Source organism: Lynx canadensis, chromosome D3, assembly GCF_007474595.2.
Source record: "Lynx canadensis isolate LIC74 chromosome D3, mLynCan4.pri.v2, whole genome shotgun sequence".
Lineage (NCBI taxonomy): Eukaryota > Metazoa > Chordata > Mammalia > Carnivora > Felidae > Lynx > Lynx canadensis.
Genome location: NC_044314.2, coordinates 4,418,990 through 4,445,382, shown reverse-complemented (window position 1 = coordinate 4,445,382; position 26,393 = coordinate 4,418,990). Strand labels below are relative to the sequence as shown.

The window sequence follows — 26,393 nt, the reverse complement described above, 5'->3', positions numbered from 1 at the left end:
CTCCCCAGAGGATGTGGCTGGGGTCGGAAGCCCCAAGCTTCTAAACACAGCGTGGTCTTTCTGGGGACCAGCCCCATCCAGAAGCCCATTAGAACTGCCTCATTAGAACAAAATATGCTCCTGCCTCCCGGGAAATTCCAAGGGGGTTGGGAGCTCTCTTTCAGGAGCCCGGTCTCTGAACAAAAGATACTCCTGCACCGTCATCTCATAGGAAATTACCAAGGTTTTAGAGGCTCTGGTCAAGAGCCCAGGACAAAGGTCAAAATACACATTTCTTATTGTGTGATGGTATCACACGCACAACTGCCCACAGGTGGAGAGCACTGCCCTCCTCATGGGGATGAGGGACATGTGCTGTCCGTCCAGCTCGAATGGGCAGAACCCGGTGCAGGAGGCAAGGCTGTCCGCCTGCGGAGGCCTGAGTTTAGGCCCCGGGATACACGGCCTACTGGGTTCCGGAGGTGCCGGGGGCTGCCCACAACACCCATGTGCCAAGGGTGGTCAGGGAGCCCTGCAGCCCAGCCGAGGCCACCGTGCGCTTAACCAGAGTGAGCAGCGAGGGCCGGGCGCCTCCGGGGCCTTGTGGGAGGCCCGGCGTTCTGGAGCAGAGTCACCAGACAGCCGCTCCAGGCTCTTACCAGACCAGAAGTGGTGGGTCAGGAGCCCTGCTGTGCACCCAAGGAGGACAGGCGCAGCTGTCTAGCAAGGCGACCCTGTGCCCAAGCTGTCCTGGCCTGTTCTTCCTTACACAGCAAACGTCTCTACCGGCCCGTCTGGCGGTTCATCTTGGGTGTTGCCTGTTTGCCAGCTCAGTGTTCAGGTCAGGTGAAGAGTGCTAGAGATTTGGTGTCCCCTACCCCTGAGTGACGTCTCAGTGAGGAGCACCCCACCCAGAGCGGGTGTGGATGACACTCCTCAGGCAAATCACCTTGTCGCCTTTCCTCACAGATTCTTAAGGAGTGGGTGGCCGTAGAGAGTGACTCCGTTCAGCCCGTGCCCCACCTCAGGCAAGAGCTCTTCCGAATGATGGCCCTGGCTGCGGACAAGCTTCGGTGCCTGGGTGCCAGCGTGGACTCCGTGGACACGGGCTTTCAGCAGGTTGGATGGCCCCTCCCCCACCACGAGCGAGGCCACCTCCCTGGGCGTCAGCCATGGCTTCCCGTGGGGGTGGCAAGACTGGAACTGGCTTCGATCCTCCAGAAAAACGCCCCTATAATCTTCATACCCAGTAAAGATGAAGAATTACATCTTGTCCCCGACGAGATGGTGTTTCCGATCTCTCGTTGTGTCAGGACTGGGAAGGCCCCCCTCCGTATTCTACTCACATCCTTCACGTGTGGTTCCAGTTACTCCCAAACCGTCCTTTCCCTTACATTCAAATGTACCTTTCTCAAAGGACCCAGTCTTGCATCAGAGTTACGGCTTATTACCGCGTCTCGGTCACAAATGGCGATCCTCCATCTAAGTGCCGTTGCACCCGCGTCAGCATTGACGAATCCCTGAATGGTCTGTTTTCCAGAACCATGTCCACTGGATTTAGGCCTTTGGAGTCTGAGTTCATACTGAAGAGCATGTTCGATTCAGCTGACTGTCACCACGCATCTAAAAAAGTATTTTTCATTACGTTTTAGGTTTTAATTAAGTGGCTCATGGTACCCTTTTTAAATGTAGATAAAGTGATGATCAGAAAAACTGTGTGGGCTCTACAAAAGACCATGGGTAGACACAAAACAGGACTCCTAATCTCATGTCTGAATTTTTCTGGGAGAACTAGACAACATTTATTTTTTTTTTTATGTGACCTCTTTTTCTTCTGCAGCTGCCTGATGGTCAGACTCTCCCGATACCTCCCATCATCCTGGCCGAACTGGGAAATGACCCAAAAAAGCCCACCGTGTGCTTCTATGGCCACTTGGACGTGCAGCCTGCTAGACAGGAAGATGGGTGGCTCACAGACCCTTACACGCTGACGGAAGTGGATGGTCAGTGATGCATCAGTGTTGGGTTCTTTGTGGATAAGGGATTGCCTACAAGGCTTGGGGACTAAAGATGTGACTCCTATCCCCTGTCACCATTAGGGATCAACAAAATGCTGCCAGTCTTATAGTCTACCAGTCGTCCAACAAGGCTGGCTGTTAGTCATTTGTGAAATAAACTACAGCTGTTCATGTGATGCATGCTCTTGGGTGAGTTAACTCCCAAGATGGGGGTTATTGGGAGGAAGGTAGTCGTCCGGGTCACACAGTTTCCTTTGTTAAAGTCCTGAGTGAAATTATGTTTTTTAAAGAAAAGAAGAAAGGTTAACGGAGATACACACATACCCTGTTTTCATTCTCATGCAAATTATAAACTCTTGAAAGGAGAGGCTGTGTTACATGGCACTCCACAACAGGTCCGCAGGTCCTTTCCAGCGAGCTTGGCTAAAAGGGCTAATTCCTATTAAGGCCAGAGGGATTTGTATATTGCAAATTAGTTTGTATTATCTGACTAGCTGATGGCCTTACTGTTTGTACAGAAGAAATTGGACATGGTGATCTCAAAGCACGATTTGTGCCTGGAAAAATAGAAAGTACTGTTAAAATGATTACCCATAAAACTACCTTTGTTTTTAACTTGCTCAACTTGGCAGGGGTGTCTGTGCCTTTCTCAAAGTCCTTCCCCTATTTTTAAAGGAAAACTTTATGGTCGTGGAGCAACAGACAACAAGGGCCCCGTTTTAGCGTGGATTAATGCTGTGAGCGCCTTCAGAGCCCTGGAAGAAGTAGGTAACCAGCTGTGTTTGGGAGGGGATGTTGTCGGCATTGGCCACTATGATCACAATGATGATGATGACAAGGACGATCATGGCAGTGAAGGTGACAGCGTTGATGATGATGACCATTATGATGATGGTGATGATGACAGTGCAGGTGGTGGTGATGGTGAAGATGGCAATGACGAGGATGGCGATTGGCAACAATGACCATGACGATGTGGACATTGATGATGACGATGACAGTGATGATGACGATGATGACGATGATGACAATGACATGATGATGACAATGAGGACGATGTGGACATTGATGATGACGACAGTGATGATGACATGATGACGATGACAGTGATGATGACATGATGATGACAATGACGATGATGTGGACATTGATGTTGACAGTGATGACAATGACAATGACGATGTGGACACTGACAATGACGATGACGATGACAATGATGATGATGTAGACATTGATGATGACGATGACAGTGATGATGACATGATGATGATGACGATGACATGATGATGACAATGACAATGATGTGGACATTGATGATGACAATGACAGTGATGATGACGATGATGATGACAATGATGATGATGTGGACATTGATGATGACAATGACAGTGATGATGACATGATGACAATGACAATGATGTGGACATTGATGTTGACAGTGATGACAATGACGATGTGGACACTGACAATGACGACGATGATGGTGATGACGATGGTGAGGACATAATGATGACAATGACGATCACGATGATGATGAGGACAAGGGTGATAGTGATGACCAGGGCAATGATGACGACAAGGATGACAAAGATGAGGATGACAATGACAATAAAGGCAGCGTGCTTTGTGTCACGGAGCTCCAAGCTTAAAATTGCGCTGTGTCCTCTTCTGTTCCCAGCAGTCTCCAGGGGTGTGGGTTACCGTCACACCCACTTCACAGATGAGGAACTTGAGGCCTGGGAAAACAAAGGGACTTTCTGAAGCTGCCCGCTGGTCTGGGGCAGGGGTGGTGCTGATGCTTTGAGCCTGCGCTGTTGACCACAGTTAAAAACAAAACACAAAGCACAGGAGGAGTCTGCACTCGTCTTTTTATCTTTCTCTTGTCTGGTCTCCTATCTTTATCTTGTCTCTTTTATCTTTATCTTACTTTAGCTTGTCTTTTTTGTCTTCTCCTCCTCCTTAACACAAGATATGGCTTCATTAATAGAGACAGACATGCACTTTAAAGAACGTATTAGCTGCTTTATTATCAAGATTATCAAGATAGAACTCTCTGGTATGTGACGTTCTGTCTGAATCCTCAGATCTCTTTCCATTTGTGTGAAAAGTGGTTTCAATAGGTGTCCAAGTCAGGGCATGGAAAGGTAGGAGTGCAGCCTGAGGAGGGGGACCTCCTCTTTCAGGCCACCGGAGGATGGCATTGGCGGACCCAAGCTTGCATCTTTAACTGTCTCATGCGATGTTCTCCAAGGGTGGTTTCATCTCACGCCACTCTCCTCCTACTAACGAATGTGGTTAGACTCCAAACAGAGGATTCAATCTAGCCGTGTGGCCACGGGCAAGAGAGTTAATCTCTCTGGGCCTCAGATTCTGCTCTGTAAAAATGAGGGCATTGATTTGGGTGGTCAGCTTTCCAACACTGTTTAGTTGATGGCGTATTTCCATTTGGCACTGAGTTAGCCCGTCGAGTTGGTGAGCATGATGGCAGGGAGAGCCTGGCCCTTGGCTCCTAGCCCCTGTCCGTGCTCCCTGTGCTGGGGAAGGCTGGGAAATCCCCACGCCGAGCCCGAGCCAGCTGCAAGTTCAGGGAATCTTCCTGGAGAGGAGGCAGCTCTAGGGCTAGACGTGGTGGGAGGGGCCGTTTCAAATGGAGATGGAAGAGAGGAGAGGAAGGAGGGGAGGCACCGCCGTTACACCCCAACTCCTAAGGCACTTCCCAAGGAAAGCCGCCTGCCGGCTTCTCCCTGTGCATTAAGTTCAGAGCACCTACTGTGCTCCAGACACCCGAGAGGTCCAGGGGCTGCAAATACAGGTCCCCATGGTCCTGGTCTCATTCCCTAGCTCACGCCGGACCTGCTTCATGGCCCTGGGGTCTCTGGGTACACTGAGATGGCCTTGGCGTTTTAGGAAGTTCTTCAAGGCCCTTTGAACCAGAGCTTCCCTTCTTCTCAGGACTTACTTATGAGGCGTCCATTGTGGAATATTCCTTGAAGTGCAGTTTGGAGTGGGGCGTCTAAGTTAAGTCATAGGGTTGACATTTTGCACCTATCTTGTTCGATGCGGTATTACAAGAAGAAGGAAGCTTGGGTTGGCTCCGTTGGTTCCGGGACATGCACATTTATTACACTCGGTTCCTGTCTGGGCTCCACAAAGCATGAGCTCTGTGCCTCTGGAGTGCAGAAGGATTTTGTGGGACCGAAATGTGTAACCTTTCTACCTTCCTCTCCTCTTGCTCACATGACTTCATTGAATTAACCATTTGAAGATTGGATATTTAAAAAGGAAATGGGGCCCATCGGGTGACTTCATGGGCAAAAAGGAAGGTGTTACCAGTCACAGAGGAAGCAGACCCTCTGCCCATCGTCCCCACCCCAGGCCCAGCCAAAGGCTCTGAGAGCAGCACACCCTGTCTAGGACAGAGGAGGCTCGAGGTGGGGGTCCCGCTGTGTGGGTCTCCATCCAGCCTGTTCCAAGGAGACCTGGGGAAGTAGGGGTCTGTGTCCAGGTGCCAGGCAGAGCGAGCCAGCCCACCCTCCTGGATGGCCTCTTCCAAATCCTGTCCGTCAGAGCAGGTCCTGACTCTGCCCCATGTTTTCCTAGAGGCAATTTCATCAGCAGCCAGGGGCTTCTCTTTCAGGAGTTCATCTTCTCCTGAGACAGAGCAGAAGAGAGGGATGTAACCGCTCTTGACTCCACTGCTGTATCTCACTGAGAAAGACGAGCTTCCTAAGTGAGCCCATTGTTCTGGCTGCGTCCCGTTGACCCCCTACAAAGCTGCCTCCCGAGTTGTCATACCTGCTTAAATAAGCCCTGAGTGTTTACCATGATCTTGGTTTCTCTTTCTTTTTCTCTTTCTTTAGTTCTTTCTACATTCTTTCTGTGTCTTCTTCCTTATTTCCTTTCTTCCTTCCCTCCTCCCTCCCTCCTTCTCTCTCTTGTCTCTTTCTTTCTTTCTTTCTCTTCCTTCCTTCCTTCCTTCCTTCCTTCCTTCCTTCCTTCCTTCCTCTGTGTCTCTATCTCTTTCCTTCCTCCCTCTCTCTCTGTTTCCTCCCTCCCGCCCTCCTTCTATTTGTCTCCTTCCTTCCTTCCTTCCTTCCTTCCTTCCTTCCTTCCTTCCAAGGGAGAGAGCAATATTTATAATAAAGTTCCTATATATAAAGGCCAAAGTTTGCTTTGCTTTTTAAATTTCAACTCTGAAATGCACATGATCACAAACAAAACAGAAGAGGGGCGCCTGGGTGGCTCCGTCGGTTGGGCGTCCGACTTTGGCTTGGGTCATGATCTCATGGTTCACAGGTTTGAGCCCCACATCGGGCTCTGTGCTGACAGCTTAGAGCCTGGAGTCTGCTTTGTGGATTCTTTCCCCCTGTCTCTCTGCCCCTGCCCAGATCATACTCTGTCTCTGTCTCTGTCTCTCTCTCAAAAATAAATAAAACATTAAAAAAATTAAAAAACAAAACAAAAACAGAAGAGATGTTCACTGCCCTTGGACAAATCAGTTAATCTCTTGGAGCCTCATTTACCTGACATGTGAACTAGGAATAGTCCCCTCGACCTCAGGAACCTAGAGTGGAGTAGATGAAGTCCCAGGTAGGAGGAGCTCCGAGCCCGGGAGTGTGAGGCCCTTTGCAGTGTGGTTTCTTCCTTGCTGGTGCCCTCCTGTTCTTCTGCCCTCCCGTCCTCTCTCTGTGTCTTGCTTATCGAGCGCGCAAATGCACCTCACCTCAGTGGCTAATTTCACCGAGAGGCAGACAACTGTTAACACCCATACCATGTAGGTGGGTAGGTGAGTGGCCGAGGAGTGGAGCAGCTCGTCTCGGGCGCCTTGGGTGTCAGTGACAGAGCCTCCCCCAACACGTAGCAGCTACTGGCTTGTGTTGTGTTAATCACATTTTGCCGGAAAATTCTTAAGCTTTCCAACTACTTCTCAGCAATTGTTTTCTAGTTAAATGTTAATAAAGAGCTTTCAAATATTAATATTTCAGAACTTCATCTTAACTTCTTAAGACACATAGAAATAAATGTACCCAAGGGATACATTTGAACAAATCGTTATCCCCAAATGCCCTTAACCAACTGAATGACCGAAGGTCACTTAATTTCTAATATATAATCCTCCGCTCATCCTGCCTTTGTTAATCTTTGGTGAGTCAATCCCACTCGTTAAAACTAATTAGTATGTTTGTGCCATCGATTATCTGCATGGAATTACTTCTAGAGTTCTCCTGTGCATGTTTTATGCTCCAGGAAAAGACTTTGACCTCTCCTCTTCATGTGGCTCTCAAAGATATGAAGTTATAAATTATAAAGATACAAAAAGATCAAAACCGAATGGGGGAAAGGCACATTGTAAAAATTTTAAAGGAGCTATTCTGTGCCCTAATATTAGCTAGAGAAAAACCTGAGTTCCATTTTGCTGCAAGATCAAAGCCTTTGAATAAGTTAAAAGGCAGATTGAACTCAAAGCTGAAAAATAACAGATACTTGAAATAAAAATTATCCTGAGGCTTAAACATTAGACAGTCGTTCAAAGGAAGGAGTTCTCATTTATCACGCTCAGAATTACGAGAACAGAAAAAGATTTGTAATCGAGTAACCTTTCTTGAAAGGTTCCGTTTGGGGAGAGGGAGGAAGGTGCCCATCTCTGTGGCGGCCCAGCCGAGCCCTGAAGTGTAGACGTTGCTTTTTCGGTAGGAATTCCTTCCCCGAGTCCTTTGTGGTCCACGCTGAATCGATGGGTCATGCTGGAGGCCGTACGCTGGGCCTTCCCTTGAATACTGCTTCCTGGTCTTGGGTCTGACCCCTTTGTTATAAATGGAGCCGTTGGGTATGTGGACAACCCGTACGTTGAATGTGTGTGGTGGTGTATTTACGTCACACGCGAACTACTTCTGGATCCGAAAAGATGAATGGGCATGTTGTGCAAGTTTTTGACAGAATGGTTTGTTCTGTTGTTAATCTGATTCAGGATCTCCCCGTGAATATCAAATTCATCATCGAAGGCATGGAAGAAGCCGGTTCTGTTGCCCTGGAGGAACTGGTCAGAAAAGAAAAGGACCGGTTCTTTTCCAGTGTAGACTACGTCGTCATTTCAGATAACCTGTGGATCAACCAGGGGAAGCCGGCCCTCACCTACGGCACGAGAGGGAACAGCTACTTCAGGGTGGAGGTATTTGCAAGCTCCAGGAGGGCGAGGGAGGAGTCCGTCCTAGGATCTTGGAGGGAAGAGAGAAAGCTCTTGAGAGAGGAGAGTTCTGACCTGGAGGCTTGGCTGGGTCACGGAGGTCATGGAGGTCTCAGGACGGGGGATTCAGGAAGCCCCCCAAACAGACTGGCTGTGCTGTGTGCATTTTTCTGGAGAGAGGATACAGGGGTTTGTGACTCACAAAACCAAAAGGTTTAGGAAGCACAGCTGTGCAGTTTGGAGGTGAGAAGAGCAGTGCAGGGGGTAAGGAGACTGCCTGATGGCGCCCAGGCTGCCGAAAGGAGGGGCAGGAGCCCCACGGCAGGGGGAGGAGGGGGGGCGCCCGCATGGCTGAGGCTGATGGGAATTCTGGCTCACTCCCTGTGCAGCCTTGTGCAGGCTCCTTCACTCGGAGCCTCCATTTCCTTGCCTGTGAAGTAGGCCCAGTGATCCCCTCCCAGGCTCGTTGGGATCCCTGAGTAGGAGGTCCAGTTCGGCTTCCTTTAACTTTTCTAGTCATACGATAGCACTTTAGAGCCAGACGGCCCTCCCTGGGAGATCAGTAGGTTTTCAGCCACTTCGTGTGTCCTCGTGTAACAGGGTGCACACTAGCCACACGTGCCCTGTCCACACCCGACTGCTGTGAGCATGAGAGGGTGTAGAGAAGGTGGAAACGCTCACGCGCTCGCAGGCACTTAAATGGCAGCGTGTGCCTTCTGCTCACCAGATGAGAGGATGCTGAATCCCAGGCCAGACAGCCTGACTGAAACAGCCCCTGCCCTCAAGGAGTTTACTGCCCGGAGACCCAGACGCTTGAAGACATGGGAGGGAGAAGCAGCAAGGTCCTTGTGGAAACCTCTCTCAAAGACTTGGCCTTGAGAAGGCGTGACATGAGAGGACGTCTAGAGGGGCACAGGGTCTGGGCACCTTCAGGAGGCAACCGAAAAGCTCCAAGGGAGCAGGGGGTTTATGAGAGCAAAGGCACGGGGGCGGTGGCGGGGGGCACGGGTCCTGAGCTCTTCTGAGCAGGTGCAGGATGACACTGCCGAGGGAGAACGTCTGCCTACCACAGGGTGACTGGGGACTGGGTGGGAGAACGGACCGGATCATGATCAAGTGTCGGGGAGGCTTGGGCAGGGAGAGTCCCCTGCCCTGCAGTTGGGTCATTGTTAGCAGCCGAGCTCAGTAGCCAGGGAAGGAGAAGGCCCCAGTGGGCAGGGCTGACCCAGGGCTGAGGTCATTCCAGGCGGTGTGATGGAGGGACGAGGGAACGGCCAAGAGCACCACTGGCCACAGACAGTTAGAAGTGATGGGCGATGCAGGGCTGAGGGGAGACAGGAGGACAACAGGTGCGGAGATCCTGGCTTGGTCAAGGGAGGACACGAGCAGGTGCAGGAAGTGACAGGAGAATCGGGGGTGGGGGGAAGGTGGGAAAGCCTTTGGAGGTGGGACTCTGCAGGCCCCACAGTGCTGTAGTCAGTGTGACTGCCTCGTGAAGTAAAGGTTTGAAGCTTAAGCGACTCAACGGAACATGCGTCTGGCAGTGCTTTGGAGACGGACCGGAGCAGGGGAAGACCAACCCGGAGAGATGGGGGGAACGAACCAGAGAGACACTTCAACGCAACTCATTAGGAGCTGGTAGCAGATTGGGTGTGGGGTGCACTGAAGTCAAAGATAACTTTAAGGTGACAGGTTTACAGGACCCGTGTCTGTTCTTCTTTTGGAAATGGGTGAGCTGGTAGGAGGTAGCTGTGGGAGCAGAGGCGCAGCTCCCCTCCACATCTACAGGATTTCAGAAACTGGGAGCACACCAAAGTATTATGCACCAGAAGCAACCAACATTTTGAGGTCAGGTGAGTGGTAGGTGAAAGGCCAGACCTCCAGGGATGGACACTGAAGGGTATGGAGGTGGTAAGTGAAGCACAGAGAGGCAGTTCTTTTTTTATTTTTATTTGTTATGTTTTTGATGGTTATTTTTGACGGAAAGAGAGAGAGAGAGAGCACAAGCCAGGGAGGGGCAGAGAGAGGGGGAGACACAGAAGCTGAAGCAGGCGCCAGACCCTGAGCTGTCAGCACGGAAACCGACGCGGGGCTAGAACCCATGAACGGCGAGATCGTGACCTGAGCCAGGGTTGGGTGCTCAACCGACTGAGCCCCCCGGGCGCCTCCTAGGGAAGGGGTTCTCGAAGTTCTGTGTGTAGAGAGAGTAGGAGCCAGGGACTGAGCTCCAGGGCGGGAGGCAGGGAAGAAGTTACCAATGGAGACACCAGTGGAGTTGTAAGAAAAGGACAAACAGGAGGTTTCTGGAAGGAGGGCTGAGCAACAGGCAGGGTTGGGCTACAGAGACGTCAGCCTCTTGGGGAAGGGGCTGCGGGCCTCCGACAGAGCCATGTTGGAGGGACAGTTGGGGACTGAAATCAGCTTCAGAGGATGCAGGAAAGAACGGGAAATGAAGACGCGGGAGGCGCCCCACACGCTGTGACCGGGAAGTATCCACCCGAGTCCTGAGGGACCGCACGTGGGGTGTGTCTGGCCACGTGATAGCTGCTGCCAGAGCTACCACGGGGGTAAGCGCCTGTCTTCTCTCTTACCTGCCTTCCAGGTGAAATGCCGAGATCAAGATTTTCATTCAGGAACCTTTGGTGGCATCCTCCATGAGCCAATGGCTGACTTGGTTGCACTTCTTGGTAATGTCTGATTTCATTTCACTTTTTAATCACTGGGGAACCTACTAGAACACAGTTCCGTTTGGTTCAGTGCATCTCTCCTCCCTTGGCTTCCAAGCCAGTTCTGAGTAAGGGTCGAGTAGAAGAAGAACCGTATTCCTAGCTTCCCCCGCTTTGGCTAAATGTTCCTTGGGCTTCTTGAGTCCACATTACTTTTGTTCATGGACTGAAGCTCTTCCTCAGTTCGCCCCCTTTTCTTTTACTGGATATTGTGACACAACTGGCCACGCTCGGGGTCACTAGCAGGGAGACCCTTCTATCCAGAGATGATGCCAAATACATCAACACCACTTGGCTCCTTCCGTCCGGGTTGCTGTGGCCCCCAGTGGCACAAGGACTCCCGTGGGTCTGCTCGTGGCTGCCTGCCCCTGACCTTGCAGCGCGTCTGGGGTACGGAAGTGGAGGTCACGTGTACGTGTGTGTGTTTCCAGAGAGCCAGAGTGCCCACCCCGATCACCCTGATTCTTCCTGTATCTCTTGCTTATGTCGGCCTGCCCAGCATCCGGCTGGATGCCGGGAGTTCAAGGAAGCTTCATATTCAGGGGCCTCACTTGGATGAGCCCCTTCTGCAGGCTTGGCAGGGACTCTGTGCTTTTGTGTTCATAATTGGGTGTTCTTTTAAAAAAAGAGGTTCTCAGGGAAGCATCAGACCCCACAATACTTGGATCTGTCTTCACTTGGCACAAAGGGTACTTCTGTGAAAGTTTTACAACGTGTCCCTTTTGGGCCAGACGTGTCCCAAAAAGCATGTCCGCTATGGGAGTCAGCTAGAAAAAGTCTCTTTTCTTCGTGTGTGGACACAGCGTCACCTCTGGCCCCCTGGCTTGTATCCCCTTGGCCTCGGCAGTCTCGAGAGGGCACCATCAGTCCACCTGCGCCATTAGGGTCTTCAGAACTGTTTTTACTTGTAGAGTTTCTTGCTCATTCATTCCCCAAAGCGAATAATGAAATCTATCCATCGGTCATCTGTTATCTAGCTACGCTATCTGTCATTTATCTCCCATCTGTCTGTCCTGTCTTTTTTTTTTTTTTTAAGTTTATTTATCTTGAGAGACAGAGAGAGAGAGAGAAAGAGTTCATGAGAGGGGAGGGGCAGATAGGGGGGTGGGAGAGAGAGAGAGAGAGAGAGAGAGAGAGAGAGAGAATCCCAAGCATGCTTCGCACTGTCCACACAGAGCCCGATGTGGAGCTTGAACTGTGAGACCATCACTTGAACCGAAATCAAGAGTCGGACGCTTAACTGATTGAGCCACCCAGGTGCCCCTGTTCTTTCTGTCTCTTTATCTATCATCTATCTATTCCTTTATGACCTTCTACTTTTCCTAAAATATAACTCTTAGACCATATCTCACATGCTTGAAAATATCAGACGGAATACAACAATCCATTCTCTTTTAAAGTTTTTAAATTGTTTCCAGAAGAATTCACATGGCATGCAACTCGGTATTGTGGGGGGAAAAAGAGTTAATCTTCTGTTTTACCAGAGCTAATTTTCTTTTCCTTAAGAACAGCATCATCAAATCTTTATGGTACATTTCAATCTCCCCCAATCACGATTGCTGCATTGCATCCTCTTAGACTGTATGGTTTCACCCAGGCATAGAATTCCGTTAGTCCTACAAATGCATATGGTTCCATTAAGAACAATCCGATCAGGATCACGAACAGAATGAAAAACACATGGTTTCGCTTTCTTTTATTTTTGAGACAAATCAAATAATCCATAATGAAGTGACTCTGAATTGGGTCTTCTCTATGGCTTTCATATGCTTTGTACAAAGACCTGAAGGACATACGGTTGAACTGCAGCACTGATCAGATGACAAGCAGGGATTTTGCTTGCTGACCCCGACAGCATCTTGGCTCCCGGGCTCTCCCTGAGGGCCGCTGCACGTTAGGATGTCAGGGAGAGCGGGTTCTGTTGGGTTCTCCCCCCTGCAGACTGGCAGGTGCCCTACACGTTAGTCAGGTGCTGCTGTGTGACCTTGTGCAAGTTCCTAATCTCTCTGTCCTCGCTCCTTGTCTGTGTGATCCCGGTAACCATGAGTGCTAATGAGTCACAAACATGTGTTGAGTGCCAACGGTATGAAAGGCGTGGAGTCTCCACCAGGGGGATACAGGGAGCTCCCCCTGGCCCCGGGAACACCGCAAGTTCCTGTTTTCAAAGAGGCTTCGAGTGGGGTGTACATGGGAGGTCGGAGGAGGTGGGGGTGGACATACCGTCTGCACAGAGCCCTCTGCTCCTGGGCATTCCTCTGTGGGCATTCCTACTCCCTGCCCTCACCTAAAAGCCACAAAGCAGGGAGGTCACGGGTCCAGGGCGCTTTTATCAAACGTTAGATTCCAAGGGGCCTCCTGAGGATCAAGGATTACTTGATTTGTTTTCAAAGGCGCCACCCTCCGCCTCCCCTGCGCTTCCAGACTGGGCTCCCGGCCGAGGCCCTCGTGGCTGCAGAAATCACATCCCATTCGGAGGATGGTGATTTCAAGTGGGAAATGAGGAGGGGGTGGGGAGATGAACTCTTGGCAAACGTCCTTTTTCTTGCCGACGCGTTCGGTGTTGGAGGACTGGGCAAAGACGCAGCGGGGACACGCCGTGTGGGGCAGAAGCACGGATGGCGCGCGCGGTGTCTTCCCTCAGGCCGGTCCTGCGGCGCCTGGAGGCCACCGCGTGCTGAGCCTCCCGTGAATCTCCCTGCTGGTGGGTGCGCGGGGCAGGGGGCGGGAGACTCGGGGGGGGGGTGTCGGCTGTGCTCTGTCCCGCCAGCAGCTGGGACGGCTGTCCTGCATCCTGAGAAAACAGGCTCCAAGACTCAAAACCGCACCCGGGCCCCGGCCAAGTGCAGTGAGCGTGAGGCAAGGCCCCTGCTCACGTCACAGCCTGATTGGCCAAGGACCCCTGACTCCCATCCCCACGGTGATGCCTGGCACGGCTGCCTGAAATGACAGGAACAATGTCCCGGTTCAGTGTCCCGTACAGACACTGAGCATCCTGGCTGCTTGCGTGTCTCAGGTCTTCATTGTTTTGACCTTGACGTTTCGAACACCCATCTCTTCTCACCATCGAGACCGTGCCCGTCGCGTCCCACACAACCTGGCTGGCGCCCTGCCTGCTCCTTGCTCCTGGGTGTCCGCTCCCCTTCACAGCTCTTTGCTCGTGGACCCTCAGGTGTTTCTTTACCCTGTGTCTTTCCGGCCGCATTACGGACGGGGTCTATCTTTTGTGCACTTTTGCAGCTCTGTCCTTGCGTATGAGAGTGTCGGTAGACCTTTAGGGACGTGCCCCGAAGGGAGGACCTGGTGATTCCTGGTGAGGCTTTTAGGTTCGGTTTTGATTTTGGCGAGGGTGCAGAGGGTGGCCTGCAAACCAGTGACGGCCAGTCCCAATCCCTTGGCACCCAGCTTAGTTTTTAACTTCATTGTATCAATCGGTTTGTATCACGTATTTCACACAGGCTCTGCTGGGCTAAATGCGGCGAATCCCATAACGCAGTAGCGCAGGGAGGTGGATAGCGGTCTGCAATACCATCTCCAGGGTGGCTGTGGAAATTTGGGCGACGTACACAGGGGACCCGGGGAGGGGCTGAGGAGGAGGTGGTCGAAAACCAGAACAGCTCCCTTCTCATTTTGCTGCCTTGATGCCCTCGAAACTTGGGGTCTTGCTTTCGAGGACGGCCTCAGAGTGCTGGGACACCTGTTACGTACCACCCTACCACTGGTCCTGTACGTTTTGGGAGCGTGTTTGCCTTGGATCCCGTTGTGCCCGCAGACAGCCAGACCACCCGCTGGTCTGCTTGTGCCGGGTCACACTTGCTCTTCAGCCTGTGTGGCCACAGATGGCACCATTGCTGACGAAAGCAGGGTCTTAATGTATCCTCAGCGTCCCCAGCACTCCTCTGGTTCTTTGAGCACAGCGGGTGTCCTGTAACTGGGGGGACACACCGGTGCTCACAGAGCCTCCAGCCCCGAGCTTTGTCAAGTGTCAGCTTTAACAGGAAGACCTCAAGGTACAGTGCGTCACAGTAGCTTTTTGACATTGTCAAGTTACAATCTCATTAAGCCTGTGGGGCATATGTTTTACGAAGTGTCTTCACTTGAGTAAGAGTCCCCGTGTGGATCAAAGAGAAATTTCGATGTCCCGCATACATTTTTCACCATCTCCACTAGTCTACTTGCTGCTTTGAGAAGTATTTTTTCAAGGTAGTGAGCAGTGTTTTACTAAATCTACTTCCTCTGTAGATATTCATTGATGATTCCCCCCCCCCCTTCCTATGAATCCCCAAACTCTTTCAGAAATAACAGACTGGTATATCTGCCTATTCACTATGAACGCATTTGTAGTCATCATGTATGCCTCATAGACTTGATCTCAAGGATTTTATACTTTTGATTGAAGATGAGTACTTATTATATTATGGTTCTTATGGGGGGGGGAAGCTGAGAATGATGATTTTGGTTCCTCAGGAATGCTGTATAGACATACCCATACATAGTTAAGTTTTTAAATGATGAACATATATCACTTTTTAACTCAGCATAGATGAACATTTAAAAAACGAACCTTGTTTTTGATACAGAAGGTACAATTGAGGACCAGTGTCATGCAGCTAAGTCCTACCCAGTTACATGTACGCAGACCCCTGTATTTCCATCCCTGCACTGATGAGGTAGACATTAAAATGGGTCTGGCTCAGGCTGAGTCTGCCTGGAGACCAGCTCTGTCCTTTGGAGACGTGAGTGCTGCTAGCGGCTCTGCCCAGGGGGCCAGGGCCCGTCACAAGGCCCGCTGCGGCCACAGGAGTCACCCGGGCCCCCGCGCCTGGGCCGGAACCTCAGTGCGCTCGTAAGCCCTCCCTGGCTTTGTTTCCCGTGTCCCTTGCAGGCAGCCTGGTGGACTCATCTGGTCATATTCTGATCCCTGGAATCTATGACCAAGTGGCTCCTCTTACGGAAGAAGAGAGAAAAATGTACAAAGCCATTGATCTGGACCTGGAGGAATACCGGCATAGCAGCCACGTTAAGAAATTTCTGTTTGACACCAAGGTATGCTCACAAGTTGATGGCTGATCTGAAAGAGGAATGACAGTAATAAATCGTATTTTCCCAATTCCTGATTTACTGTGTTCTGCTCATCCACACATCTCAGAACTGAAAGCAGATGTTAATTCTGAGGCAGATTTTCACTTTCGTGGCCACTTACTTCCCTAAGGTCTAGATCAACCAGAAGTCTGTGTGGGGTCTGCCCAGCACTGGCCTCGGGCATGTAACCTTGGGGCATCCACCCATCTCACAGACACGCTTTTCCAAATCGGTTTATTAGACCCAATGCGTTCAGCTGTCCGTGCTTCCTGTCTGCTTAAAGATTGGGAAGAGTCTGATCATTCCAGTTCCAAGACCCCCAGTTGTTCATTTTAATAGACAAAGTCAAGAGCCCTGGGGGCTAATCTGTGAGTTACTACATTGCCGCCTCAGTGTAAGTAAACCAGAGCCCAAAGCATTCATTTCTGGCAAATTTGGATGGTTTCTTTCCCCTTCTCCTTCTTATTCTTTTTAAAACCTTTGCTGCTCTGGTGTGTGGTGGCTGGGGGACCTGCCAGGAGAAGGGGAACCCTGTTGAACAGACGTGATAGAGTTTGTTACCGTGAAGTATATCTCTTCCCTCAGACCAGCTCCGCCTTGGTCACAGCAGCAAAGAAAACTGGCTCAACCATGTGCAGAGTCCTTTGAAGCCTTCTGAAAAAAGAAAATGCTTTTACTACACAACTTATCATCGTGATGATTGGGGGTAGAAATTCGTAATCAAGCCCCAAATTCTGAAAGGGCCCCTTTGCCACCCATTAACTTGAGTGCGTGAGCGACGAGGGGCCCTCATCGGTGGAGCGGCTCGGTCAGCCAGAGGCAGCAGAGTGTCTCAGGTCTGGAGGGGAAATCCCACTTGTCTGGCTACTCCAGACACATCTGAGGAAGGTGATGATTCGCTTGTCACAAACAGTGCTAGAGATGCACAGAGATCGGCGATACAATTGAACACTTTTACTTGAGCCTCTCTAATTTAGTAAAATGCTTTTATTTTAATTCAGGAGGAAATTCTAATGCACCTATGGAGGTACCCATCGCTGTCAATCCACGGGATTGAGGGTGCATTTGATGAGCCTGGAGCTAAAACCGTCATCCCTGGCCGAGTCATCGGAAAATTTTCAATCCGTCTGGTCCCTCACATGAATACGTCTGTGGTGGAAAAACAGGTGACAGATGTGCATTGGCCCATTTCTGAGGGCCGCCTCCCACGGCTTAGTGGGCTATTCAGTTGTTGGCACTGACGTATCATTTTTTCCCAACATAAAAGGGATTGTAACACACGTCAAGAAACCAATATAATTTTTGTTTGGTGAAATCTCTTTCTGTAATTGTATGCAATTACAGTAGTCAGACAAATAACTGTTTGGGGTTGGAGTGATGGGAAATATTTTTACATTAAACAGTTGACAGAAAGGCAAGATTGGTTTACACACAGATGGAAAAGCTGATTGCCTACGGCCGGATGGAGCCGGAAATGCTCAAGCCTGTAGTTAGTTTGCCCGTTGGTGTCTGAAATCAGTACTCTGAAAGCAGCCGTTTTAATGAAAATGTTATCTGGAAGGAGTTACATGTCCACATTATCAACCTATCATCAGTTTACCTCCAGTTCAACAGAAAGTAGGCTCTGGATAAATGGGCTCCAAGAATACCTCTTCCCAACTCTCTCTCATTGACCTCTTTTTGTGTCTTCTTAGCACTAATTACATCCCAAAATACCCGCCTTCCCAGTCTCTGTCCCTGTTTTTTCCCCTCCCTCCTTCTCTTTTTGGACCTATTGTTTCTCTTTCTCAGGAGATACGAATCCCCGAGAGGGCAGGCCTGTCTTCCTCTTGCTCACAGCTGTGTTCCCAGCACCTAGGACAGTTCCTGCCACATGACAGGAAGTCAATAGATGTTTGTTGAAGGAATGAATGGGAGGGATATTTCAGAGTATAGTTTTTCTTGGGAGAATTTCCATTGTGGCAACTGGAATGGAGCCCAGGGGACAGAGAAGGACTCTGATCAAATGCTCTTTTATAGCTTAGCTCAGAATTGCCCCCACTTTCCAGAAATTTCCAAATGCATAATGTTCCCACAATAGTCACTAAGGTACTGACGAGTTAAAAAGGAGGGATATTCAAATTGAGAAGTTGTATTGTTTCCTAATTACCAAATTTCATAATAACCAGGCGTCGGAAGTCTGACACTGTGGTCAGGATGGGTGGGCGGAGGGCTGAGGACTGCAGGGTCCTGAGACAAGTGTTTCTGTAACCACTGAAGCTCTCTGTCCCTGAGGCCCCTCTGCAAGAATGAAGGCAAAATCACAGCACTGGAATTTGTCAGGCTGGGATGAAAAATTGCTATATAGTCACTGCGTGTGAGAATAACTTGACATGTTCTCTTACAAATGAAAATGTTCCTTTTCAGGTGAAGCAGCATCTTGAACATATATTCTCCAAAAGAAATAGTTCCAATCAGATGACTGTTTCGATGACACTGGGACTACAGCCGTGGATGGCAAATATTAAAGATAATCAATATCTTGCGGCCAAAAGAGCCATCAAAACAGGTTAGACTTGCGATATCTCGAGTTGCCAGTTTACCGTGGGACCAGGTGTGGTGCCTGGTGGGGCAGGGGAGAAGGCAGCACATTCCAAATTTCACTCCGGCCCTCCTTTCCACCAAGGCCACGTCGCTGAGTGCCATCTATGCACAGGGCTCTTCATACACACTGTCCCACCGCCCCTACCAACAGCCTCCCCTGGTTCATAAAGTCTGGAGGACATTAAGGAATTTGCTGAAGGGCACTGAGCTGGGAGTGGCAAGGCCAGGATTAGGGTTTACGTCTGGAAGCCTGAATTTGGGGCAAAATGGTGGACTTGAGAGCCTCTGATACTTACGGAAGTGATGGCCAACATATAAAAATGTCCTTTAAAGGGCACAGCTGAATTTGCGTGAAAGTAAAGGAACTCTGGGGTTTAAAAATGAGGAAGGAGCTAAAATTTCATGGAGGGAGCAAGCTTACGGTGGGCCGCCCTGTGGGGATTTTCTTTTCTTCATCTTCTTTCTTTAAATTAAATTAATGAATTAATTTATTTAGAGAGACCATGAGCAGGGGAGGGGCAGAGAGAGAGGGAGAGACAGAATCCCAAGCGGGCTCTGTGCTGTCAGGGCAGAGCCCAGCATGAGGCTCTAGCTCACGAACTGTGAGATCATAACCTGCGCCGAAACCAAGAGTCGAACGCTTAACTGACTGAGCCCCTCAGGCTCCCCAGGATTCACTCTTCTTGGTCACAGGGAGGGGTGGGTTTTCATGGCCTTAGGCCAGCACGAGGTGGAGAATAGGAAACGAGACCCACGACATGGAGGCAGGGCCTTCCCCAAGAGCCAGGCTCACCCTGGAGGGGTCTAACTGTGGGCCCATCCTCACGATATTTGGGTCTTCAAATTCCACTCTCTGTGAGGTCCATAGATGCAAACGGCTCCAAGGCCACATGGGATTTCCACAGAGGTGCTTCCTGGGGATGAGATCACTGGACAAAGTTACCAAACACATAAACTCAGTTCCAGCCTATCTGACTCTAAAACCAGTGGTCTTTTTTTATTGCCACTCTGCTTGTCCAAGGGTAGAGAAGACAGCAGAGCTGTACTTGACATTTTCTCGCTGGTCCCTATTTTGATGGCACATACTTCAAGTCCTGGGCCGGATCGTGTGGTTGGTGAGCACGGGACACGTGCCTGGGCCCTGGCTGCCTGGGCGAGGAGAAGGAATACCTAGTCTCTTTGGCTTCTGACACTGCCCACAACTGCAAAGTAGGGGAATCTCTGAAAAGCAGGGGGATTTTCAGAGTCTCCCCAAAAGCCAAGTGGGAAAACACTGACACGTGTTTGTATGGACCTGTGGGCGTTATATCCTGGGAGAGGCCTCAGGCCAGTTCCCACAGTAGTCAGAGCTGAGCTGGACTCCGAGGTTCAGACCACCCGGGAACAGTGACACTTTACCAGGGTTATCCGTACCAAGGACAGGGACATTACAAATTAGAGGACAGGGGCGCCTGAGTGGCTCAGTTGGTTAAGGATCCGACCCTTGATTTCACCTCAGGTCATGATCTCACGACTGTGAGTTTGAGCCCTGCGTCCTATTCCACACTGGATGTAGAGCCTGCTTGGGATCCTCTTTTCGCGCTCCCTCCCTCTCGAAATAAATAAATAAAATGAAGGTCAATTCCTCTTTCACCACTGTCCATTTAAAAAATACAGTAAAAGTAAAACCATAAAAATTAGAGGGCAGGTCTGAGGACAGTCTGAGACTTAGAGCCAGAGTTGTCTACGCAATCATTCCTGCTGCTCCGGCTGTCGCAGGGTGTTCCCACCAAACTGTGGAAACCAGGAAGAGAGAAAGAAAAGTCAGGAAGGTAAGTGCCCTGCCAGCTGAGGAGAGATGTGGGATTGAAATGTCCAGGTCAGCAGTAAAGACCTGAAATACTCTCGCAGGAACGCATAAGGCACCTTTTGGTTTATTTGTGTGTACAGCCAGTTCTCCTAGCAAAGTACATCACCTGGACTCACATTCACACCTCGCTCTGTGGATAAAGAACATGTGGCATGTTATCTTTTGTGTCTTTATTTTGCATCTCCCCTCCGTCACTGGCAACTTGTGCCCTAGCCTCGACGGTTTCAACTCATGTCTCTAGACCCTAGGATATCCATGAAAACTATTCCGTGGGCTACCTTGACAGCTGAGCACAAAAACAACAACATTCAGGTGACAGTTGAATACAGCTATTTATTTATATATTGCTTATAAAACCAAAGAAGTCCCGCTTTCCAAATATTTAATTCATGAAGCAACCATAAAAGTAGGTACATTGTTTTGCAATACTCTTGCCAGAAATGCATGACCTCTTCCAATCATGAGAAAATATCAGACAGACCCAGATGAGGTTACAAAACAACTGATCCGTACTCTTCAAGAGGGTCAAGGTCATGAAAGAGAAGGGAAGACTGAGAAAGTGTCACAGACCAGAGGAGAGTTAAGAAGCAGTTAGGATTCTGGATTGGATCCTGGAATAGAAAAAGGGAAAGATTGGTGAAATCCAAATAGGTCTGAATTGAGTGAATAATATTATTCCAATATTAATTTCTTATTCTTTATAACTTACTGATATAAGATGTTAACTGATACAAGATGTTAACATTACAGAAAGCAAAGTGAGGAACATATGGGAACTCTGTACTATTTTTGCAACTTTTCTATAAAATTTACAATTCAAAATAAAAATTTTATTTAAAAAGTTTTTCTTAAACATTTATTCATTTTTGAGGGGGTGGGCAGAGAGAGAGAGAGGGGACAGAAGATCAGAAGCAGGCTCTGAGCTGACAGCAGAGAGCCCGATGTGGGGCTTGAACTCACAAACTGAGATCATGACCTGAGCTGAAGTTGGACGCTCAGCAGACTGAGCCACCCAGGTGCCCCTAAAAGGTTGTTTTTTTTTTTTTTTTTTTTCCCCAAGTAAGTAATTGTAAAGAAGGCAACCATGGTTTTCTTCTTGCCTCTAGTGACTATTTTAGACTATAAACTGCATGATATCAGGAAGCTTACTTAACCCAGGCACCAAATTTAATGGTTAAATACAAAAGAAAAAAGAAAAGAGAAAGCAAACACTGCATTTGAGAAGATCGCTAGGGGTAGTGTTGTCATTATTTTATTCGAATGCCTTCTTTCCTGTGTTTCAGTATTTGGAACAGAGCCAGACATGACCCGGGATGGCTCAACCATACCGATTGCCAGAATATTCCAGGATATCATCCAAAAGAGTGTGATGATGCTCCCGCTGGGTGCTGTTGATGATGGGGAACACTCTCAGAATGAGAAAATCAACAGGTTAGCGGATTCCTCAGAGGGGCCAGTCCTTCACCACACAAACCCCAAGTCTCCACATGGTAACCCTCTGTCGTGCTACATACTGGCGATCGAATTTCCATCACCAAACCTTCCTATTTACATTGTAGGCTACTTTGCCCTGTCATTTGCATGGAAATAACAATGTTTCTCTTTGTTTCTTCTTTTGTTAGGTGGAACTACATAGAAGGATCCAAGTTATTTGCTGCCTTTTTCCTAGAGATGGCTAAGCTTCATTTGTAATGACAGGAACCTTCCAGCTTAGAGCTGACCTACTGACAGATACCCTCTCCTGCAGCCCTGCATAGGGGTAGAATCTAAATATCCAGAGAATTTCCATCCAGGAAATAATGTCTTCCCTCCCATTTAAAATATCTTCCGACATTTGGGCCAGTAATAAAACATTTTAAAGGCACAGATATTGGAAATGGTGTACCATCCCAGTGGCACACCTTTCTGAAGTCACAGCTACCTGCAACATCTCCCTAAGGCCAGCTGTAGGAGCCCCGGGAGGAGACTCACTCTTTCCTTGGAGCACAAGGACAGTTCTTCCACTAGACTCTCCCTGGCACTTTGATGGGCCTGATCACTCCAGTGTGCTTTTAGGTTCTGGCGGTGCTCATGACATACTCATTCCGTGTTTCTATCACCCTTTCCTTTACCACACATTCCTTTTGTTAGTAAAACTGTTGGTCCCACCACTGGCTACCATGACTTCCCTGTGGGTTCATTTGTAGAGGAGTAACTAAAGTGTGATACCCTCTTAACCTTTTGCTTCTCCTTCGTTTATTTTGCCTTGCTTCTTGGAAAGTTCTGAAACAGAAATGGTCAGTAGTTGTATCCTTATGCCATTTGGGATTCCCTTTGTGAAGATGAGTACTTTTTCTATTTCAAGGCTCTTTACCTTTTCTAGGATTCATGCCAACCAACCACCTCTCCTGCACCCTCTTCTTTCTTTCTACCCCATCCCCCCAGACATCCATGCACACTTAAAGTCACCACAGGAGAATCAATCCCGATAGAATTTCCCTCCCCCCGCTGGAATTTTACTCAGTGACTACATCTAAATTGCTCAAAGCTTTTAATAGCATGGGTTTTAGATAGAGAATGAATCTAATCAGCCCTGACATCAGTAACACATTCTAAATTTAAAGCCATCAGCTAATGCTGCATTTAGTAATCATTTTAGTTAACCGTCTTGTTTGCCTTGATTGCATTTGATGGTGTAAACAAACAAACAAAAAGAATGTAATTTTTCTACAGTTGAGTGTATATAAACAAATCAATTCAATCTTTATAAATTCATTACTTAAATGACATTAATGGAGAAGAATTTAAGAGTTTATTAAGAATGTTTCTCCTAGGATTCCAAATAAAATCAAAGCATAATACATTTAATCTCTTTGTGGGTTTTTGAAATACAAGTTTTAAAAGTTGCAGCATCATATCTAAAAGGGCTGCACCATAGGCTAATGATTCAGCTTCTCGTCATAGAAATGGGACACCACACGAGGTGTCAGCTTCATGGGGGCATCTATATGAATGATCTGCTTTTCTTCTGATGGTAGCGAACATCGATTCCTATTTGTTGAGTATGGACAGGTGTTTGATACACTTTATTGTTAAGCTTGGTTCATGCTTGCCAGATTATGTTGAATCATGTGACGTTTTGGATTTTGCAGGGCCTACCTGATGTATTTGGCAGAGTTCCCAAGAACTAATTGCAAGAGGTTTAGGACACCAATTTATATTATTAAAAGGGTATTCATATTAGTCAATGAACAAAAGCTGGCTGTAAAGTAAATTCAAGCACTTCTGAGCAATGTAACATCACTCAGTGTATTGGCCTGGAAACCTGTGTGAGTGTGCGTTGCATGGTGCGAGAGCCTTGTCGGTGACACGTTTCCTGCACTTGCAGCTGGAGGGGGGCAGTGGGTCAAGGGCACATCAAGAGACTTGATGTGGGCCTCTTCTCCCTCCACATGCTCACTCCACTACATCCTTTTGTCAGTCTCTGTTAGCCCGATGCCTGGGACTCCCAGCACAGCTCTACTCAGCCACCTTTTCTGAGAACTGGACCCCTGATCTTCCTGCAGATTTCATATCTGAAACTTGACTCATCCAAAACGGAAACTCTTGCCCATCCTCCCAAACCTGTTTCACCTCTAGTGTTCCCTGACTTGGTACACGGACTATTGGAATCCTAAATCTTCTTTGACACTTCTATTTCAGATCCAATTCAATATCAAAACCAGGTGACTCCATTATTCAAAAGCCACCACTTCCTTCCATTTCCACTGTCACATCCAATGGCCTGAAAGCCAAATCCTGTGTAGCTTGCTTATGGCAGAAGCCCTCACCCAATCTCTCTGCCTAAATGGCAGTCCTCTTCCACGTACGTGTCACACTGCAGTGTGCATGACCCGGTGGAGTGCACTGCACACAGAAAATGCTCAGTATTGCTTGCTGAAATCTTCCTCTTAATTTTGCAGTTGCATTTTTGGAGTGTCTTCTGGTAGGTTTGCTGTCTCCTGCATGGACTTCTGTCTTTATCCTCTTCCTCTCATGTTCTTCCTAGTTGGAATTGTCTTGGGAGTAGCCAGTACTGGGGAAAAGTACATACAACAAGTCATGCTGAGGTGCCAGTGACTGATAATGGCTCACATGTATACCGCTGGGCAGCACTTGTGTCTTCACAAGGATCATGCCTTAATTCAGAGGCCACAAAACAGCAACCTGTGGCTCAAGGCTCCATTCACTCTGTTTCATGTGGCCTTTGCAGTGTCCTAAGTATTTCTGAATTGGACACCAGCATTGCAGAATCAGTGGACTGATTCGCACAAATTTCTCTTGAGCAACTACAAGATTGGGCAACACTGATCTGTTCCCACAGGTTGATGAGCCAGTTGAGCTGAGAAGTTGCGCTAAGCACAGTGCCTGGCCCATAATCTGTGCTCAACAAATTTCTTAGAAGTGGAAAAAGAAGGAGGTTCACAAAAGAAGATAATGCTATTCAATTTGGTTTCTCACTTACTTTCACTTTGTAACATCCACTTTATATTTTCTGGAGCTTGTAACACTCAAGAAAGCTCATCTTCCTCTTAACTACGCTGTAAAGAACTTTCCTCTATAGGAAGCAAGCTCTGGGAGGCAGAGGCTGGGTTGGGTATATTCTATATTTTGCTCAGCCATCCAAAGGCTCAAACAATTGATGAAGTGCAAAGAGAAATACAGGAGATTTTCTGAAGCGAAGTGATGTATTCTTTCTTTTCCAGCATGATGTGGAAGAGCACAGATGGTAGGTGTAATGACTATAATTTCTTAACAGTTATGATAAATAAATGCTTCTAAGCTTTTTTAGCTTGAGTAGATTGAAGAGAAAAAAGTTCTCATTGCATGGAAAAATTTTATTTAAAAACATTATGCTGTATAATTTCTTATCCAGAATGAAAAAAGATGTCAGAAAAATTATGCCTTCGACTATGATAGAAAATGTGAAGTTTGAAATCATCTCACCTCCCACATTGAAATTCACCAAAACAGCATTCAAAGAGAACGTAGATTTAAAATTCTAGTGTGGGTGGTTAAGTGTTCATAGCACATTCTTACTGTTATTGTAGGTAGGCATTTAAAAGTAATGGAAGTACATGTTAATTTAAAGGAAATTAGAACTTTAAATGTCACTGTTAAATTCATCTTCAAAAATAGTCACCAAAAATGACCAATGCTTTCTTTCAAATTTTGAATAATTAGAATCGAATAAGCAAGGCCATCTAAACTGTATTTAAAACTCACTTGAGGAGCCAGAAGGCAGAGCCCAGGGTTACTACATTAGGACACAATAAGAGGAGGGAGGTTCTGGAAAGAAGAGTCACATAAGGAAAAACACCAAATTCTGCATACTCTGCCTAAATTGCCAGATGACCTCTGAACTAAGCCTGTGTGAGGCAGATTAAAGCATCCCAGCTAAGGCTGAGGGAACTGAATTAGATTTCAGTTGCCACCACAACAAGGGAGACAAAGTATGGAGTATGAATACAGTCAGAATAACTAACTGCCTATTAAAACTCTATCAACCACAAACAACCTCTTCAGAGGAAAGTAACTAAATTCAGAATAGCTACATTAGTTAAATGTCTAGGATACAACTCAAAATTACTAGACATTTAAGAAACAGGAAAACATGACCTCTAATGAAGAAAAAAGAAAATTAATGATGCTTAATCCCAAAATCACTTATATATTGGAATTAGCAGACAAAATGTCAAAGCAGCTATTATAGCTTTGCTCAAAGACATAAAAGAAAATATGCTTTTAATAAGTAAACAAATAGGAAATTTCATCAGAGAAATAGAAATGGTGAGACAACTGAATAGAAGTTTTAGAACTAAAAGATGCAATATCTGAAATAAAATCATTAGCAGTTTTAACAGATGATTTGAGATAACAGAAGAAGGGAACATAGAACACAGATGAATAGAAATTATTTAATCTGAAGAACTGAGAGAAAAAAAATGAAAACAAAA

The 26,393-nt window shown here is 47.9% G+C and overlaps 1 protein-coding gene across 3 annotated transcripts in view; it reads left to right on the top strand.

The window, feature by feature from the left end:
• The window catches only part of CNDP1 (carnosine dipeptidase 1), a 37,498-nt gene extending 14,238 nt beyond the window's left edge, over positions 1–23,260 (top strand). For all 3 annotated transcript variants that reach the window (XM_030336748.1, XM_030336747.2, XM_030336749.1), the window contains exons 3-12: positions 949–1,098; positions 1,820–1,982; positions 2,673–2,761; positions 7,966–8,166; positions 10,784–10,868; positions 15,790–15,950; positions 16,988–17,152; positions 18,393–18,534; positions 21,702–21,849; positions 22,041–23,260. In XM_030336748.1, coding sequence (XP_030192608.1) covers positions 949–1,098; positions 1,820–1,982; positions 2,673–2,761; positions 7,966–8,166; positions 10,784–10,868; positions 15,790–15,950; positions 16,988–17,152; positions 18,393–18,534; positions 21,702–21,849; positions 22,041–22,110 — 1,374 coding nt within the window. In that variant the 3' untranslated portion in view covers positions 22,111–23,260. The remainder of the gene's footprint in view (positions 1–948; positions 1,099–1,819; positions 1,983–2,672; positions 2,762–7,965; positions 8,167–10,783; positions 10,869–15,789; positions 15,951–16,987; positions 17,153–18,392; positions 18,535–21,701; positions 21,850–22,040) is intronic.
• Positions 23,261–26,393: the final 3,133 nt, after the last annotated feature.